This window comes from Nicotiana sylvestris, chromosome 1 (genome assembly GCF_000393655.2).
Source record: "Nicotiana sylvestris chromosome 1, ASM39365v2, whole genome shotgun sequence".
Classification (NCBI taxonomy): Eukaryota; Viridiplantae; Streptophyta; class Magnoliopsida; order Solanales; family Solanaceae; genus Nicotiana; species Nicotiana sylvestris.
The window spans coordinates 18,809,052-18,827,343 of NC_091057.1; the positions used below are offsets into that span (position 1 = coordinate 18,809,052).

The window sequence follows — 18,292 nt, forward strand, 5'->3', positions numbered from 1 at the left end:
AATTTCAAATACTTTATGGTTTATTAAAAAAAGGAGCACTTATCCCTGAAAAAGTGCACTATGCATTTGATCAATAAGAGACATTTTCAAGTGCTATATAGAGAATTACAAGCAATTTAGTATAGTAGTATGATCATGATGAATTTGAGTCAATTATGACCTTCATTTTCTTGGAAGAGCAGGCCGTGAGTCTCTGAACATTTTGTTGCAGAAAGGAAGGGGAGCGGGGAGCAATGGTAAAGTTATCTCCGTGTGACCTATAGGTCACGGGTTTGAGGTGTATAAGTAGCAATTAATGCTTGCATTAGGGTAGGCTGTCTACATTACACCCTTTCGGGTGCAACCCTTCCCTAAATCCTGCGTGAACGCGGAATGCCCTGTGCACTGGGCTATCCTTTATTCTTGTTGCAGAAACACTGATTTATGCGGCAATCTATGAGCAGTACTTCTTAAACCACACTCCAACGTTAAGAAAACTTTCAAAGTCTGTTCTTGGTCTGCCAAAAAAGTAAACACATGGCATTAGATCTCACTACATAGCATAACATGAAATTTAATTACACTGATGGATAAGTGGAAAACTGTTATTGATCACCTCAGGTGAGGGAAGTAAACTAGTGCTCAAATTTAGAGGGAAGGAACACAATTACCTATCGAGCTCGTGTATATCATCAGGAAACATCATCACCTTAACTTCTGCTCCGTTCTCCTTTAATGCTTGCGCATACTGCATCAGACACAGAAGAACAAAACACGTTTACTGTGATACAACGTTTTTATCAAACACCGAACTTGCAGGCAAGACGTACTAAGGTTCCTCCATTAGAATGAAAGAGAGCGCGATAGCACTGTAGGAAGTGTTTTCATATTTGTATGAAAACTTAACTTCATTGTCACAAGATGGTCAAATAAGCTGAATAATTTTTTTTATTGAAAGTCCCAATGAATAGGAGAATGTATGCTCTCTTGTTAAGACTCGGATAAAATTGGAGAACTCAAGCGACAAAAAGGAGCCAAGGAAGCGATGATTTCCATTGTTATTACGATTTTATGTCAAAAAAAGAAAAAGAAAAAGCAATGTACATACTTGTAATCCATCAGTAATGGGCACGCGAAGGTCTTGAGCACCTAATACCATGAGCGTCGGAGCTTTGACCTGAAAGATTACCTCCACGTGAGTATAGAAGCATCGATAAGACAATCTAGTGCCATGTAAATTCCAATATGCACCAGCAAATTATATGTCTAAAAGGAATTAACTGTAATTTCCCCCCCTCCCATTTCCAGTTTCTTTTTGTTTGGATGTCAATGAGAAGTAGAAAGAACCAGATGTAAAATGATGAGTATAATCTTTGCATTTTTCAGTTGCCAAGTTCTACGCTCCTGTGCAATAAAACCTAGTGCTAGTAGCCTTATTCGACAATAACAGCAACATAGCTGATGAAGCAGACCTTGGATACATGTGAAATGGGGGACTTGTCGTAGAATAGAGCAAGATGTTCAGCTGAAGGTGCTGCTGTGAAGTTTGATATTGCTTCACTTCCAAATGCCTCAAAATAGCACCAATCAGGTATATCAGTTGTACCAACCATTAGAGCAAGGTTGCACACTGGGTTCCTAGCAGCTGCAGCAGCAAACTTGTCCGGTGCCTGCATGAAGTGCATGAGCAAGAAATAGAATAAGTTTTTAACTTTTCCTATCACCTTACGACGAAGTATCAGAATGTTTGATCTTATGGCCACACGCAAACATTTAGTAGATGTGAATATAGGTATAGTGAAAACAGGTAGGTTGTGGAACTAACAACCTGGCCTATCAAGTGTGTCGTCAAAAATCCACCATGAGAAATACCAACAGCAGCAATTTTGGATGGATCTGCAAGTCCCATACTAGTGACATGGTCTATGGCAGCGAGTACATCATTAACATCCTGTGGAAATGTGATACAATTGAATGAAATTTAAAAGAAATGTCCTCATTATGGATAAAAATATGATTGGAGAGAGCATCAATGGGCTGTCATAAAGAAGCTTGGACGAAAAAGCACCTGCGTACCCGCTCTCCCTGGAAGAGATTGCAGTGCTTCCTCACCAAATCCCAAGGAACCTCTGAAAAGAACTCAATAAGGGATTGATTTTGTAATGTAATCAGAATAATGCTAAATTCGTGAGATGAGAGGTTATCAGGTTTTCTGAGTTCTAACTAGCTGAAAGAGTAATGTGTTCTGCCTTGAATTTCCTCATAAAGCCAGAGACCTCAAACTATAAAATCAAGAAAATAATATTAATGTAATGTGAGAAATTCTAGAATCAGCAACTCTGATCAACCACTTGTACAAATATATCAAATACTGTTTTGATAACTAACTTTTCAAAGTACAGTACTTAAGGCAAATGCTCAATTCACTGCAAAGATAAATGGTACCTATAAAGAATCTCTCTTTACAAGTTTATTAGAATGTGAAATTTAGGACTAAGTTATTATATCAAGCACCTTCTGCTTGTTCAGCACAAGTTATGGTACACCGAAAAGCCCATCTCGTTTGCCATTTCCTGGCAAGAATTATGGATGCCAAAAAGTATTATGGTACTATTTAACTTACCTGTAACTTACAAGAAGCAAGCTAAATCCAAGCGAGCAAAGGAAAGCTGAAGATTTTGAGAAGCTTGACAATGAAACACAGTGAGGACCCCCATGAAGGACTACGATTAGCGGGTCACATGCATCATGCTTCTTTGATTTGGACGACGCAAAAATAGCTTCATACGGTTTGTTTGCACCTACCATGAATTAGATACATGCACTAAATTAGAAGCAGAGAAACACAAAATGTGTGCTGAAAATAAATATTACATCTGTTGGTTAAAAAGAGAGATTACACCCACTAAACATTCTTGACATGCATAATGTCACATACCTTTTGTAAGGTTCTCACAGAAATCTCTAACAGGTATCGGCATTATACAGAACTCCTTGGATGACAGCAAAGACCTCACCTTTGAAGAATCGCAAGAAAGTAATTAGGACTGTGCTAGTCTTTATTCGTGGTAGCCTAGCCCAAATGGTTTAAACAATGTGGACATTATATTCACCTTTTCGGAGCATTTGGTTATGGGGCTTGAGATATCTAGCCAATTCCATTTAGTGTTATCGCAAGCATTCCCGACAAGATAACCATACTTGATTTCAGGAACATCAACTGGACTGCTACATACTTCAAAGATATAAAAAACATCAGAAGAATCTCTTGGTTTTTGATTAGGCAAAACCATTTCAAGCATATCAAACCGAAGATTTCAGGTGTCAACCCCGACTCTTTCTTTGACACGTTAAAATGTCAGCTTAAATGGAGCAACATGTCTAGTAAAGAGTCATATAGCCGACTCACAACCTGGTTGGCATTGAGGCAAAGTTATTGTTGTCAGTTAAAAAGTCGACGTTGTTATTTTATTTACATAGGGGGTAGGGGGGAAGGGGTAATTAGGGAGTGGATTACAAGGTCCGGAATCGAACTCTCACCAATAAGGTGAAAGTTCAGGTACACAACCAATTGAGCTACTAAGATTCCCGAGTCGACATTGACTCTTACCTGCAATTATATTGTCACAATCCAGAGTAAGGACGTCCCATGAAAACTCTGATGTGCTAGGGCTGATACGTGATACATCTCCGCTGAAAGTAAACGAGCATGTGGTCGAACACAGAGGAAGATACACAACATTTGAGTACAATGGAGATAGAATGGCTTCCGTCTTTACCTCAAGACATCCACGGCCAGTACAACTAGGGTGCTGCCCCAGGCAGATGATAAAATCATAGTGCGACCATCAGAAAGCCACGGGTTACTAAGAATATTAGAACAGTATAACCCAGGGAAGCTTCCATCTTCAGCACACATCACAACTGGAACCTATAGATGTCATTGAACACCAATAAGAAGAAGTGGTCTATGTAATAAGCTTGATCAAGTGAAACAACAAATTACGAACTCAGCAAATGGAAAAGGTGAAATCATTATTCCATCAGTGTGTTCAATTCAACAAGAGTTGTGAGCGCCAATGTTCAGCCGCTCGTATAAGTTTGTGAGCAAAGCAGAAAAATACTACCACATCAACAATTTTGTTATGCGGACATGGCTCTGCATCAATGGACCAATCAATTCTATGGAGTGAATCTGTTGCATTATGCGCTCCAGAATCTACAGCACATTTTGAAGATAAAAACACCAGAAACTTTCCATCTGGGCTGAGAAGTGAGAAAAACAAGAATGAGGTTGTTAGATTTTATGTTATAGTTTGAAAAAGTTATTTAATTAGAGTTTACGATTGATATTTGCCGCTAGGCTATGCAATCATATCACCTTTTTATCTATTAAAGAAAAATTAAGCCAGGGAAATAAAATGCATGAGCCTCTGAAGTGAACTTCTGAATTGTTTTCTTTTTGTTTCTTACCTATTTGTTAATACTATTTACTTTTTAATTGTTACTCTTCCCTTTTGCTTTCTTCTTTTCTTGGTAGGAGTTGTTGAGAGCCAGTAATTATAACAAGTAGACATACCTAAAGCGAGGGAAGAACGCACCACTTATGCTTTCTGTCAGCACAACCGCCAATAGGTTTGCATTCGTTCTGAAGAAGGAAAAAAAATGAAATTACAAGAACATCAAAGAAAATTTATCAATAAATACTTGGTAGATTCAGTGGAAATAGGAATGAATGTTTAAGCTTAAGCATGATGTCGAAATCTTTGAAAAAAGAAGGCTTCTTTAGAGCAAGCAACCTACGCAGATTGTTCTGGTTCTGATCTAAAAGAAGTAACTCTAACAGCATACAAAGAACATGGCCTATTAGTGCAGTATTTGATACCAAACTTTCTCGTCCCCGATGGCCATCCTACGAACACTAGATATTGTAGTGAGTCCTTCACCGATGGAGCCCAAATAACTTGCCCAACACTCACTGACTTCTCGATGCCATCTACAGCATGTACCTCTCCACTGCAGAAAGTTGCGTTAAAGGGTTCCCTCATCAAGTTTAAATGAATAAAGTTTTCCAAAACTACTTAAACAGATATCAGCTATATTAACCTGTTAATGTTGATTACGAAAAGCTTAGGTAGTGTTTTCCCCGCATATGCTTCGCCCCAACCCTCTTCCCAATCCCCTTGACCTTTCCAGCTATTACAATCTTTATCTGGACAATTCCCTTTCTTGCCGCCAAGACATGTAAATGTCGGTTTTGCAGAAACAGGCTCCTCGGCAACATAAGCAATAAAAGTTTCATCAGAATTCCAGGAAATTCCCTCGAACCTGAGACAGGCAACCGATAGAAATAACAACTAATGATTGCTAATGCTATCACCACAGGATACAGTACTTTTTTGGATAGCGAATAAAGTTACCATCCATCTGAATATACAGATCCGTGCATAGACGAAGGAACATGAAACTCCCTTTCCACCTGAGATGAACTCCAAATCTCAAAGCGAGTAGGAGAGTCATTTTCAGCAGTTCGAACAACAAGAAGCTTTGAACCTGATGGAGAGGGAACCATCAAAGATGCTGTCCCCATCTCAATAGGGAAAGCAGCCCAATGAAATTGTACAGAATCATCTCTTTCTTTGGCAATGTGACTATATGATACATGTCTCCTTTTCTTGTTTTCCAGGAGATTAGGTTGGCTAATTGAGAACATAATCTGTGAGCCTCCTAACACTGCGAAACAACCAAAGAACATCACAAATCATCTTTTGTACATATTTATTTCTTAGAAGAACTAGAGAGAATCAAAGTAGCAATACCGGTATTAGATTTTAAAGTCCACGCCTTCTCAATTGTGGGGATTTCAGTAAATTCTTTGAGTAATGTAGACTGAGAAAAGTATTCTTCCTCCGAAAATGCATCTAAACCAACAGGAATTTCTTTGAAAAGGCTTGCTCCTGAATTTTCCATTTGCAAGTAAACTGACAAAATTCAATTACGGTTAGGCAGAACTAAAATAACAAGAACTACAATTAAATGATAATTTGCTTTAGAGATCTACAAGAGATGGATAGGCATTATTGGATTTATATTTTCTATTGTTCACCAAATTATTAAGACCTAATAATTGAAAAACAATCTGATCACTCCTCACTTTCATTACTCTTGATACCTACTGTTAACAAAGAAAAAGAATCAATTCCTTCAACCTTCTTTCTTTTGCAGCATTCTAACTGTAGCATTTTAGGACTATTCAGCTCATTCTGAACATAAAAAAATAAATCTTGGCTAACAGAAACTACACCAACAAAAAAAGAGAATTCAAAGATGATGGAGAAAAAAATGACAAAATTATGCATATACATACACACAACAACAACAACAATAACGACAAACCCAGTGTAATCCCACAAGTGGGGTATCGGGAGGGTAATGTGTACGCAGACCTTGTCCCTAACTTGTGAAGGTAGAGAGGTTGTTTCCGATAAACCCTCGGCTCAAGGAACAGTGAAAATCAGAATACAGACACACAGTATATATGATATTCATACTTACACATGCAGATGAAGATAAACCAAGAAAGCTTACATGGAAAATGAAAAAGGGTCTAGCTGATAATAGCTTGAGGAGAATTGGAATTAAAACGGAGGAAAGGAGAAGAGTAGAGTAGCAGCAGAAGTGATCACTTTGTCACTAAAGTTCAATCTTTTTGTTTTGTCTGTTTATTATGTCCCACTTGCCAAAGAGCATCTATAAGTGACTTTTCTTTATTCATTTCTTCTCATGGTGTCTCATCATTCTCATTGAGTCATTGTGTCATAACTTAGTATAGGTTTTTAACTCAATTTTGGAAATATTCCTTACATCTTGGAAAGTTCTTTTTTATTTAAGATGCATTTGATGTTTTAAGATAAAAATAATTGAACGGGTTCAAGTCGTGAAATCTGTCACTACTGCTTGCATCAAGGTAGGTTATCTACATAACACCTCCTTGAGGTACGACCCTTTCCTCGACCCCGTGTGAACATGGATATTTTGTGCACAGTGTTGCCCTTTTAGTCTCTATTCAATAAGTTATGCATCAAGATATTATCTTGACTCATTTGTATAAAGTAACCCTTCTCTCATTTACATAACACTAAATATGTTTTTATTAAACTACTTCCTCTATCCTAATCTCTTTGATACCCAAAATCATGAATTTTCAAGGTAAATCAGATTAGATTAATTTATTAGAGAGAAGGAAAAAACAAATACTATTTCTAAGAAAATCAAAATTCTTTATACTTAATTTATCATGACTCATGAATCTTTTTTGCGGCTAGAACTTAAATGTCAGTATTTTGCTTCAACTGAGATTTAGGGCAAACAAGAAACATGTACAACTCTTTTGTGAGCAAAACTAGCAAGAAAGAAAAAACTATACAGCTGAATCAAATAGTATGACACTTTTCATTTTTCACTTGATAAGACTAAAAACAAAACCATATTAAGTTAAAAATGCCTTGTATTATGTTGTTAAAAAGTTGTGAAATCATATATTTTTTTAAATAGAAATTGGAGATAATATCATCAAATATTAGTATTTATGAAATCTTACCACTCCTGTCTATATATGTGCAGTACAGTTGGAAATTTATACAATCTGTTTTTGCGTATAAGAAATACTACAACGTAAGAAACTTTTAACAAATGTTGCTCCCATAAATGAAGAAAACGTCCTTTTGACGATTTATTGAACTGTACAACGAAAGCAACTGTCATTTTGAGTTTGACAATGAGTGCTGAATGGCCAGTCACTGCAGAGGTCAAATATATATGACAATTTTCCCTAGGTAAAACATGTTATTAGAGTGTTCATATCTTCAACTCAGATGCGAGCTTGAACGTCAACGAGAGGAGTATAATCGTCGTTCTTATTGAGGGGCAGTTCTGAAATTTGACCTGCAAATCACTTCATCTTCTTCTTGCAAGTGAGAGTGGAGGAATGTATGAAATCTCTGCCAAGATATGAAGAATATATGTCTATTTGCAATGCTTCTTAAACCACACTCCAATATTAAGAAAGCTTTCAAAATCAGACTGTGGTCTGCAAAGACAGAAACAGGTTCCGTTTCCAGTCGGAAGTGAAAACAAACATGAAACTCAGCATTACCACGGATGCATATAAATTGGTTCAGGACTATCCTACCTATCAATTGCGTGATTGTCCTCACGAAATACCAGCACTTTGACCTCAGTTCCTTTCTCCTTCAATGCACGTGCATACTGCGTGCAACGAAAGGAAAAGCATTTACTTTCTGAAATTATACATCTTATAACATGGACTAACCACAATTCACTTATTCATGTTTCTAAATTGATATTCGGAGCAGAAGTTATTACATAGTTAATTGATTGAGACTGACTTGTTCAAGAAAAGTCCTTTTTAAAAAAGATTAGTGATAAATACAAAAAGAATAGCATCACTTGTCTTAAAGTAGAGCCAGCCAGGGGATGTTCTTCTAAATGATACAACATAAAAGGCAGCCCGGTGTACTAAACTCCCGCTATGCGTGGGGTCCAGGGAAGAGCCGGACCATAAGGGTCTATTGTACGCAGCCTTACTTTGCATTTCTGCAAGAGGCTGTTTCCACGGCTCGAACTCATGACCTCTTGGTCACATGGCAACAACTTTACCAGTTACGTCAAGGCTCCCCTTCTTCTAAATGATATAATCATACTAGGAATTGGTTCATGGTGAAAAATGAAAAATATATCATCCTTGTGGGAATCAATGTTACATGGACTCAACTATCTGGTATGGGTCTGTGTAAGTATCTAATATGGTGTGTTCAGGTTTTCGCTAATTTTTTGTGTATCTTCAAGAATCTGCATAAAACCCACACTCATGACACACCCGTTCAATGCAGGTACATTAAAGCAAATGAATGATCCTTGCAATGTACAACAACAAACCCAGTATAATCCAACAGGTAGGGTCTGGGGAGGGTAGTGTGCACGCAGACCTTACCCCTACCTAGTGAAGGTAGAGAGGTTGTTTCTAATAGACCCTCGACTATACATGATAATATAAACCAGTCAATATCATGTTGAGAATGAAATGTAAACATGTATTAATAAAAGAAGTACGAAGAAGATGATATTAAATCTTACTTGCAATCCTGTACATATTGGTACACGGAGGTCCTTGGCACCTAACAGGAAGAGTATAGGAGTTTTGACCTGCAACATTAGAATAACAAAGATGTAAGGAATGATTTCAGAAATATAGGATCCAGAAAATTGCATCCCTAGGTACATGATTTACTTCTTCTACAACTATTACCAGTTATCCCTGAAATCTTGAAAACATAATATTTCAAGTTTTACTCTATAATGGGAAACACGGTTGTGTAAAATGGAAAGCTTTTCAAAATCAACATTTTGTTGGTTACAGGCTTACAGCAGACCTTGGAGATGTGTGATATCGGTGATTTGCTGTGAAAGACAGCAAGGTGTTCAGATGAAGGAGCTTCAGTATACATCGATTTTCCCTGTTTTCCAAATGTCTCCGCATAGCACCAATCAGGGATATCAGCTGTACCAACCATCAACGGGAGGCTGCAAACGGGATTCCTTGTAGCTGCTGCAGCAAATTTATCTGGCGCCTGAATAAACAGTAGCAAATGAATAGATTGTAGAACCCATAGTTAAGCCAATATTTGTAGAACTAGTGGACCTGGCCGATCAAGTGCGTTGTCAAGAATCCACCATGGGAACCACCAAGCACAGCTATTTTAGCTGGATCTGCGAGTCCCATATTAACGACATGATCTATAGCAGCTAGCACATCATTAACATCCTGCACACATTTATATATCAAAAGTTAAAAACAAGGAAGAAAATTTTCCAGCTCCAAATCCGTAATAAGCTAGAAACTGTATGCAAAAGATAAGGATCGCAGAAGAGTACTTGTGATCCAATTTTCCCTGGAAGAGATTGCAGTGCTTCTTCACCAAATCCCAAGGAGCCTCTAAGATAAGGTAATAAAAAGGAAGGAAACTTAATCAAGGTGATAACTGTTGCTTAGTCTAACACAAAGTACATCAATTAAATGTTTCTAGAACAGTAGCAAATCCATATATGCACTTTGTCTGGCTTGGATTGCCTCAAACGAGAGAGTAGCAATTACTTTAGTATTTGTCTGGTCAGGATTGCCTACAAGGAAAAGGTCTCATTCTCGAAAGTCGAACCAAATAGGAATAGGTATTACAAGTTGATAATTAGATTGAACAGCAATTTCCCTCGATATCTTGAGGAAATTCTGAAACCTTAGGAGTTTTTATTTTTTATGAGCTTTGCTTTTCAATTTATGGGGTTGAACATTCATCAAGCTATTTCATATGCATTACTACTAGTATTTCATCATACTCAAATAAATTTCAGCATCCTTCAGAAGCCAAGAGGCATGAAAGATTCTCACCTATAATTAACAATCAACAAGCTATAACCAATTGAGGAAAGGAAAGCTAAGGACTTGGAGAAGCTTGACAATGAAATGAAGTGGGGACCCCCATGAAGGACAACGATTAGCGGATCGCACAGATTATGGCTCTTAGACTTGGAGGATACGAAGATAGCCTCATATGGGTTGCCGGCACCTGAAAAGAATTAAACTCGGTCGTGATTACAGTTACAGAAAATTATTATAGATCACTAATCTGGAAATTGACTTGGCAAATCGCACAAAAGCTCATAAGCATGCAGAGTTTCATATGATAAACCTCCCGCGCAAGCTCCAAAGGAATTACTAACCCTCATCAAACATTTGCAATGAGTGACCAAGAAAACTAGACAGAACCATCAACAGTTCATTCGCTCATCCTAACACATAGTTAAATAACACTACAACAACAACAACAACAACAACAACCCAGTATAATCCCACTTAGTGGGGTCTGGGGAGGGTAGTGTGTACGCAGACCTTACCCCTACCCTGGGGTAGAGAGGCTGTAGTGTGTACGCAGACCTTACCCCTACCCTGGGGTAGAGAGGCTGTTTCCAAATAGACCCTCGGCATCCTTCCCTCCAGGAACTTCCCACCTTGCTCTTGGGGAGACTCGAACTCACAACCTCTTGGTTGGAAGTGGAGGTTGCTTAACATAGTTAAATAACACTATTGATTAATATTCAATATTGCTGTAAAAACATTCTTTCTTTGTAGTTCTCTGACACTAATGTGTCAGTTAATCAAGATGTATATGCTATATGTCAGTTAAAAGTGTAGGATAGTACAATGTCTTTTCATCTGGACATAAGTGCATAAGGTTAAAGCAAGAAGTTGATAAAAGGATCTCTCCTCAAAACTTAAAACACCCATGTGCACATCTATAAGCAAGTCTTTATTCGGATCATGACGAATTAGTACCTTTTGTAAGGTTCCCGGAGTCATCTCTGACTGGAATTTTAATAATACTAAATTGGCGGGATGACAGCAGAGAAATAACCTGTGAGCATCATAGATGGATATGGATATCAGAAATGTTATTCTCACAAGTAAACACCGAGCAGAACAATCAGCATGATACATTAGTTAATGAACAAACAAAAGAAAGAGAACCTTTTCAGAGCATCTATATATGGGACTTGAAATATCTAGCCAACTCCATGAGGCCTCCGCAGATGATTTTACGACAAGGCTACCGTACTTGATTTCAGGAACATCAGTGGGACTGCTACAGACTTTGAAACAGATAAATATCAGCTTTATTCAAATTGGATTGATCAGAATAAACAAGTATATGAATAATACAAAGATAAACACTTTGTGCAAAATAGATGCGAGTCTTACCAGCAACTATGTTATTGCCATCTAGTGCAAGCACGCTCCAAGAAAAGTTCGAATTTTCTGGGCTAATGCTTGACACCTTTCCACTATTGATTAACAGGCAATCATTAGTGCAGAGAAAATTCAAAGAAATCCATGACACCATAATGTTAGTGAAAAATAGAGTCACATTAGCCATAGTTACCTCAACACATTCACTGAAAGTATAACTTCAGTGCTTCCCCAGACAGAAGATAAAATCATGGTATATCCATCAGAAAGCCAAGGTTTAGTTAGAAGATTAAAACAGTAAAGGCCAGGGAAACAGCCGTCTTCAGGGCACATCACAACAGGAACCTGCAGTAGTCACATAAGAACGAAAAATGAACAATAGTAACAATGAACTAACTAGCATATGGGAGATTTTTTCAATATTAATAAGAGTATCAACTTTATAATGAAAGTAATAATGAACGATTACTGACCAGCCTCAAAGTACTGATACAAGTTAACAAAACAGAGACAGTAGCATACCACATCAACAATATCAGCATCTGGACTTGGCTTTACATCTAGCGACCAAGCAATTCTATGAAGTGATTGAGTTGCAGAATGTACCCAAGAGTCTACGGAGCTTTTTGCAGACAGAAACACAAGGGCCTTTCCATCTGGGCTGGAAAATTCATAGCTAGTTTAACTTTTTCAAAAACTTAAGTTTAGAAATTATCCAAGATAATGACAGATCCTTTATGAAGCTATTGTTGACTCCCAATAATAATCAAATAAAAGCGATATGCGACTAAGTAGCAACATGCATTCACTAACTTCAGAATTACTTATTCATCTACATGTCTCGTCTTTCTAGAATCTGTATAAGCAGACATACCTGAAACGAGGAAAGAATGCACTACTTATTCTTTGTGTCAGCTTAACAGGAAATGCTTCTTCACTTGCATTAGTTCTGAAATTGTTAAATGCCATCAAAACATGTAGGAGAATACATGAAAAATAAGGAAATTCTCCCTAGCTCGGTCGACTGTGCACTATATTCACACAGGAGCAGTTGCAGCTGATCCAAAACATATTTATCTTAGAAGCTAGCCAGTTACATACCCAGATTTGTGATCTTCTGATTTTGAAAATGGAGATCTAACCGCGTACAAGGCACACGGCCTATTATAGCAATACTTAATGCCCAACTTTCTAGTATCTGATGGCCACCCAACAAAAACCAGATATTGTTGCAAGCCTCCAGAAGCTGGAGCCCACACAACTTGTCCAACACTAAGCTTCCTTGTTCCTTCAACAGGATGTACTTCTCCACTGCACAAATTTATATTTGTCCAAAGAAATCAAATATTTACCCTTTACACTGATATAAGCATTTATTTTGGTAATGATGACGATATGAGTTGAGCTTAATGAAAGGAATGAGGATTCATATCGCCGACTCCAACTTATTTGGGACTGAAGTATAGTTGTTGTTGTTGGTGTAGACTGATATAAGCAGACAATATAAGTTATCATACCTGTTAACATCGATAACGAAAATAGCAGGTTCTCTTTTTCCAGGGTAAGTTTCCCCCCAATCCTCTTCCCAATCACCTTGACCTTTCCAGCTACCACATTCCTTATCTGTAGAATTCCCTTTCTTGTACCCTAAATGAGTAAACACTGACTTAGAGGGAGCCGGCTCCTCAGCAACGTATGCAATAAAGTTCTCATCATCATTCCAAGAAATTCCCTCAAACCTGCATTGTCAAATTCTAACTAACACCATATGATGGTGAAGTGAAAAATCAGAGTCCTTTAGTAGGTAAGATATTTTACCATCCATCCGAATACACCGAGCCATGGGCAGAGAGCGGGACATGGAACTCCTTCTCGACTCGAGATGGACCCCAAATCTCGAATTTGGTTGGAGAATCATTTTCAGGATTTCTAACAACAAGAAGCTTTGAACCTGAAGGTGATGGAACCATTATCGACCCACTAGACGTCTCAATAGGGAAGGCATCCCATTGAAAGCTTACATCATTTGTACTTCCCTTCGAAATATGACTAGATAATATGTATTTCCTGTTTTTGTTGGCAAGGAGATTTGGCTGGCTAACTGAGAACATACACTGGGAACCTTTTTGTGCAGCAAAAAACAAAAGAGGGTCATTTAGCAGCTTTGAAGAACAACAATTCTTCTCTCTTAAAAGTCGAAAAACAATAATTCACGAATAGATATTCTTTATCCTCAGATTCTATATTGTCATTTTTATCATCAAAGTTTTTTAGTTAGGACGAGTGGATTGATTTCCTTTCCACCACGGAAAGAACTGAAAGAGAAAGAGATAGACTGAGATCCAGACATCGCCTAAGAGGAATCAGAGGAATACCCCTTCTTTATAAAAGGTTTGGAACCCTTCCTTGAATGAAGAAAGAACTCTTCTTTATATACACAACTAGATGAATAGCCGCATCGAATAAAGGAAGTAAGAGGAAGGAAGCATCTCTTTTCCTGGGAAGTTAGTCTTTTCATGAGAGGAATTGGTGTTCCAAACCTTCTCCCTCCCTTCCACCGATGAAACTACTCTTGCAAAGTCAAAAAGTCGTATAACCTTCCTTCCAGTCGAATAGATTATATGAAAGCAAAGCCAAGAGGCGATAGTGGCATCGGTCTTCTCGTTCCATGAGTAAAAGGTCCGGAATGGCCTATTTTCATGTCTAAATCGGGAGTTTACGGGCTCTGTAGGGTCTCCATCTATAGGCTCACTAAAGATACTCAAAAGAAAGGGCTTTCTTTGAATAGAAATATGCAATCTTCCTTTAGCCATCTCTTCCTGTCTATTCAAGCCTTGCATCAGTCTGAAATCTATTGGTAATTGATATTTAGGAAGAAGCCCCGTTAAAGCCTAAGTCTAATTCAAAGTAAAGGCTGAACCCGGGCCAATGGCAGTTCAACTGTTCTTTCTAGCAGGTGCAATAGCGCACTAGGATTTCCAAATCTTAAGAACTGGAACTCCTCGGCTTGAGCCGAGTGGGGTGGGGTTTGATCTTTTGCTGCTCCCATTGACCACAGAGGCATGCGAGAGAAAGCGCTGAACAATGATGCAAATAAGCTTAATTTGTAATTATACACAGAAGAATTAACCATTTAAACATGTTTCTTGATCAAGTATCAAGTATAAATCAACCAAATGGGATACATTAGGGGTGGCAAATGGGTGGGGTCAAGCAGATATGAGCGGGTTGAATATGGATAATGCAAAAATGGATAAAATATCCGTTCCGCCCATATTTAATACAGATAGAAAATAGGTTAATCGGTGTATAATATGGATACACATATTATCCATGGCTTCTTAAATGTGATTACTTTTGGGGAGAATTTCTAGTGTCCCAAATATGAGGAACACCCAATTTGAGTCTTTCCAGATGTAAAAGTTAAACTCATTGGTTATCCATTAAGTATCCATTTTTTTTAAGTAGATACTATTGATATTATCTATATTTGACTAAGTTTTAAAAAGTTCATTATACGACCTATTTTTTAGTGTATAATATGAATGTAAAATTATTTTTTAATCCATTTTACCACCACTAGATACGATGAAGAAACTCTCAATACACTAAGCAAACACAATCTAAAGAGAGACAAATACAGGTAATTGAGCAAACAGTAAACTTGCAGACTTAATCAACATCATTAATACACTAAGCAAATGCAATCTACTGTCTAATATAACAATATATATATATGCATAAGGTAACATATTGAGAATAACAGAGATAAAGAGAGAGGATTTACAAGAAGGGGTCTGAAGTGTAGCTGCTTGAAAAAGACAATTTGGGAGAGAGATGAACAGAGCAATGAGAACTGTCAACTGAGTAGGAAATAAATACTCGGAATTAGTTGAGGAGCGGCCAAGCTGCAGGGAAACCACAGTTATAATAAAAGGGAGGCAGAGTAACAGTGTTAGCAGCTCCAGTGGGGTGAATCTTGGTGCTGTAAAGTGAGGAATACCAAGATTCTTTCTTTTCCAATCTGAATAATTTGCCAATTATTTGCTTTGTTAATTGTTAAAGATAAGGGGAGGATAATATATATATTCCCATGGACGAAGATTCTATATATTTTTTGTTTTTGGACTAGAAATGTTAATACAGTAATAATAAATGGTAAAATTGCTATTCCAAATATGAAGTGATAAGATGATAAATGCCATGTAAATAGTATTACTATTACATTAGTACTACTAAAGATATAAAAATATAAGCAACTAAAGAAAGTTGAATATAATATTAGGAGGATAAAATTGAGTATGGACAACGGCTCCTTTGTCACAATTCGAAATCTTACCAATACTTATGATGGCGCCCAATCTGCTTGCTAGGCAAGCCAACACTCAACTAAACTAATATAATTCAATTATTAATCCATTAATTGATCATGATATAAGTGACAATGCAGGGAGAAATTCAAAAATATCCAGATTTACAATTGGTCGTTCAAAAATAGCCCAATTTCAAAAGTAATTGAAATTTAGCCAATTTCATGTAAAGATAAATTTGAGCGAAAACAATGTTCAAAACCCGGAAAATACGCCAGTATATTATGCTGGAGTTCCAGCATAAATATACTTGAACTCCAGCATATTATACTAGAGTTCCAAGATAAGTATGCTGGAACTCCAGCATAATATGATGGAGTTCCAACATAAGTACACTAGAACTCCAGCATAATATACTGGAGTTCCAGCAAGTATACCGGTCCAGCATAATATAATGGAGTTTGGAGCACCGGTGCCCCAGTCTCCAGTATATTATACTGGAGCCAGCAAAGTATACCGGTCCAGCATAATATGTTGGAGTTCATACACAGGTACACCGAACTCCAGTATATTATGCTGGACCGGTCTCTGTTGCAGCAAAATAGTGGCTATTTTTCATTGACTTAGTAAATGCTGGCTATTTTTAAATGATCAGTCCGAAAACTGGCTATACCGTGCTATTTTTACGACAATGCAAAATAAATCTCAAACCAAAATCAATAATACAAAAATTAAAGACAGACCTAAACACGCTCTCTTTTCTTAATAAAAGCTTGAAAATCATTTTGTCCTTATATCGTCCTTATATTTCACTTGTAACTGAAAAGAATAATGAATCATTGACAGTAATATGACATTTTATTTTAATAATATAAGAGGTTAATGTTGGTAACTGTGTTATATCTTTAATTAAGTACAAATGCAGGGGCGGCTCAATGATATTTGTGGCCTAAAGCCGAATTTCATTGAGGGGCCCTAAAATTTTTGTTGCAGAAGAAAACTCATAATTTTATTTGAAATTTATTTTTCTAGCTTTTTGAGATGCAATATTATTAATAATTTGTTTATAATCGGTTTCTTCTAATAATTCCTTTTCAATTGATAATATAGCTAATCCATTTAATCTCTCTTGAGACATTATTGATCTTAAGTAAGATTTTATTAGTTTTAATTTTGAAAAGTTTCTTTCCGCTGAGGCAATTTCCTTAGCAGAAATCATGGTAGTTGCAAATCCTTCTTCTCTATATTTTTTGAAAAAAGAAATCAAACCCCTAAGTTAATCTATGGCAACATCAATATGCATATCTTTTGATTGTAAATGTTTGCTAACTGAATTAACTGCAAATAGTATATCATACCAAATAGTCATACCCAGTAAAAATTCAAAATTTTCAAGCTCACAGGTTGCTAAACAACTAGCTTCACTTTTAGTTTTTGGATCCTAACTAGCTTCTACTAATTTCAATAAAGCATTTCTTATTTGTGGAGTTTGAAATCGTATTGCTTTAACACTTTCAATGCGACTTTCCCAACGCGTTTGTGATAATGGTTTAAGAGTTAGGCTGGATACATTATCTTCCAAAATTTTCCATCGCAAAAATATATTCCTTTCCCAATTGTTCTCCAACGGCCTCTTTTCCTTGGAACTTGCATTTTTTTCTTTTCAAATACTTAATATTGTTAAAAAAAAGGGACAAAATACATTAAATGTAGAAAATTTTGGGGCCCCTACAAATAAGGGGCCCTAAGCAAGTGTTTTACTTGCTTGGCCCTTAGGCCGGCCCTGTACAAATGACAACCATATTTCAATCTCAAACAAGTTGGAGTTAGCTATTTGAATTATTACCGTCTATACTGCTTCAAAAATTATGTAAATTTAAATTATGTTATATCTTGAATCGAGTCATAAAATAAAATTGTTCAGTATAATTTGTTCAAATTAATATTTGATCACTTATCGTAATGGTCATATCAAGTCAAGTTTATACACATAAATGGAAGAATTTTTTTTTCTTTCAGTATTTTCCATCCCTCTCAAACTTTCTCATCCATTTATCGAGTAGATATATACTCATAAAACAGAAGGATGGGGAGTAAATTTTTTATTTTTTTTTAGAAAAAAAATTCATTTCCCTGGAAATTTATCATCTATATATATTGAGTGGTAAGGAAGAAAGTAGAC

At 36.8% G+C, this 18,292-nt stretch overlaps 2 protein-coding genes across 4 annotated transcripts; both read right to left on the bottom strand.

Annotated features, from left to right (window-relative positions):
- LOC104223837 (acylamino-acid-releasing enzyme-like) lies at positions 1-6,715 on the bottom strand. Of its 2 annotated transcripts, none has more exons than XM_009775336.2 (18): positions 6,568-6,715; positions 5,799-5,960; positions 5,400-5,712; positions 5,086-5,307; positions 4,783-4,995; positions 4,559-4,627; positions 4,107-4,245; positions 3,759-3,910; positions 3,590-3,672; positions 3,093-3,214; positions 2,918-2,996; positions 2,603-2,780; positions 2,048-2,108; positions 1,808-1,930; positions 1,452-1,649; positions 1,088-1,156; positions 651-727; positions 1-497 (listed from the first exon to the last, which is right to left on the bottom strand). In XM_009775336.2, exons 2-18 carry the CDS (start codon positions 5,947-5,949, stop codon positions 434-436), a joined length of 2,313 nt encoding a protein of 770 aa, XP_009773638.1. In that variant the 5' UTR covers positions 5,950-5,960; positions 6,568-6,715; the 3' UTR covers positions 1-433. The 2 variants fall into 2 exon arrangements, with proteins under 2 accessions (XP_009773638.1, XP_009773636.1); XM_009775334.2 differs by having other exon boundaries at positions 6,535-6,715.
- An 833-nt stretch (positions 6,716-7,548) lies between these two features.
- On the bottom strand, positions 7,549-14,016 carry LOC104223836 (acylamino-acid-releasing enzyme-like). Of its 2 annotated transcripts, none has more exons than XM_070169085.1 (16): positions 13,619-14,016; positions 13,318-13,539; positions 12,902-13,111; positions 12,675-12,749; positions 12,323-12,461; positions 11,994-12,145; positions 11,813-11,895; positions 11,582-11,703; positions 11,390-11,468; positions 10,445-10,622; positions 9,934-9,994; positions 9,701-9,823; positions 9,432-9,629; positions 9,136-9,204; positions 8,171-8,247; positions 7,549-7,979 (listed from the first exon to the last, which is right to left on the bottom strand). In XM_070169085.1, exons 1-16 carry the CDS (start codon positions 13,909-13,911, stop codon positions 7,931-7,933), a joined length of 2,130 nt encoding a protein of 709 aa, XP_070025186.1. In that variant the 5' UTR covers positions 13,912-14,016; the 3' UTR covers positions 7,549-7,930. The 2 variants fall into 2 exon arrangements, with proteins under 2 accessions (XP_070025186.1, XP_070025144.1); XM_070169043.1 differs by having other exon boundaries at positions 7,549-8,068.
- Positions 14,017-18,292: the final 4,276 nt, after the last annotated feature.

Excerpts from the sequence above, each read along its gene's own strand:
- LOC104223836 (XM_070169043.1), bottom strand. The coding sequence starts at position 13,911 with ATGTTCTCAGTTAGCCAGCCAAATCTCCTTGCCAACAAAAACAGGAAA. Across the intron at positions 12,146-12,322 it reads ATGCTGATATTGTTGATGTG|GTTCCTGTTGTGATGTGCCC; the intron begins GTATGCTACTGT and ends TGACTACTGCAG. Across the intron at positions 9,995-10,444 it reads TTGTTGATTGTTAATTATAG|AGGCTCCTTGGGATTTGGTG; the intron begins GTGAGAATCTTT and ends ACCTTATCTTAG.
- LOC104223837 (XM_009775334.2), bottom strand. Across the intron at positions 3,673-3,758 it reads CTGGCCGTGGATGTCTTGAG|CGGAGATGTATCACGTATCA; the intron begins GTAAAGACGGAA and ends GTTTACTTTCAG. Across the intron at positions 728-1,087 it reads CCATTACTGATGGATTACAA|TATGCGCAAGCATTAAAGGA; the intron begins GTATGTACATTG and ends TGTCTGATGCAG.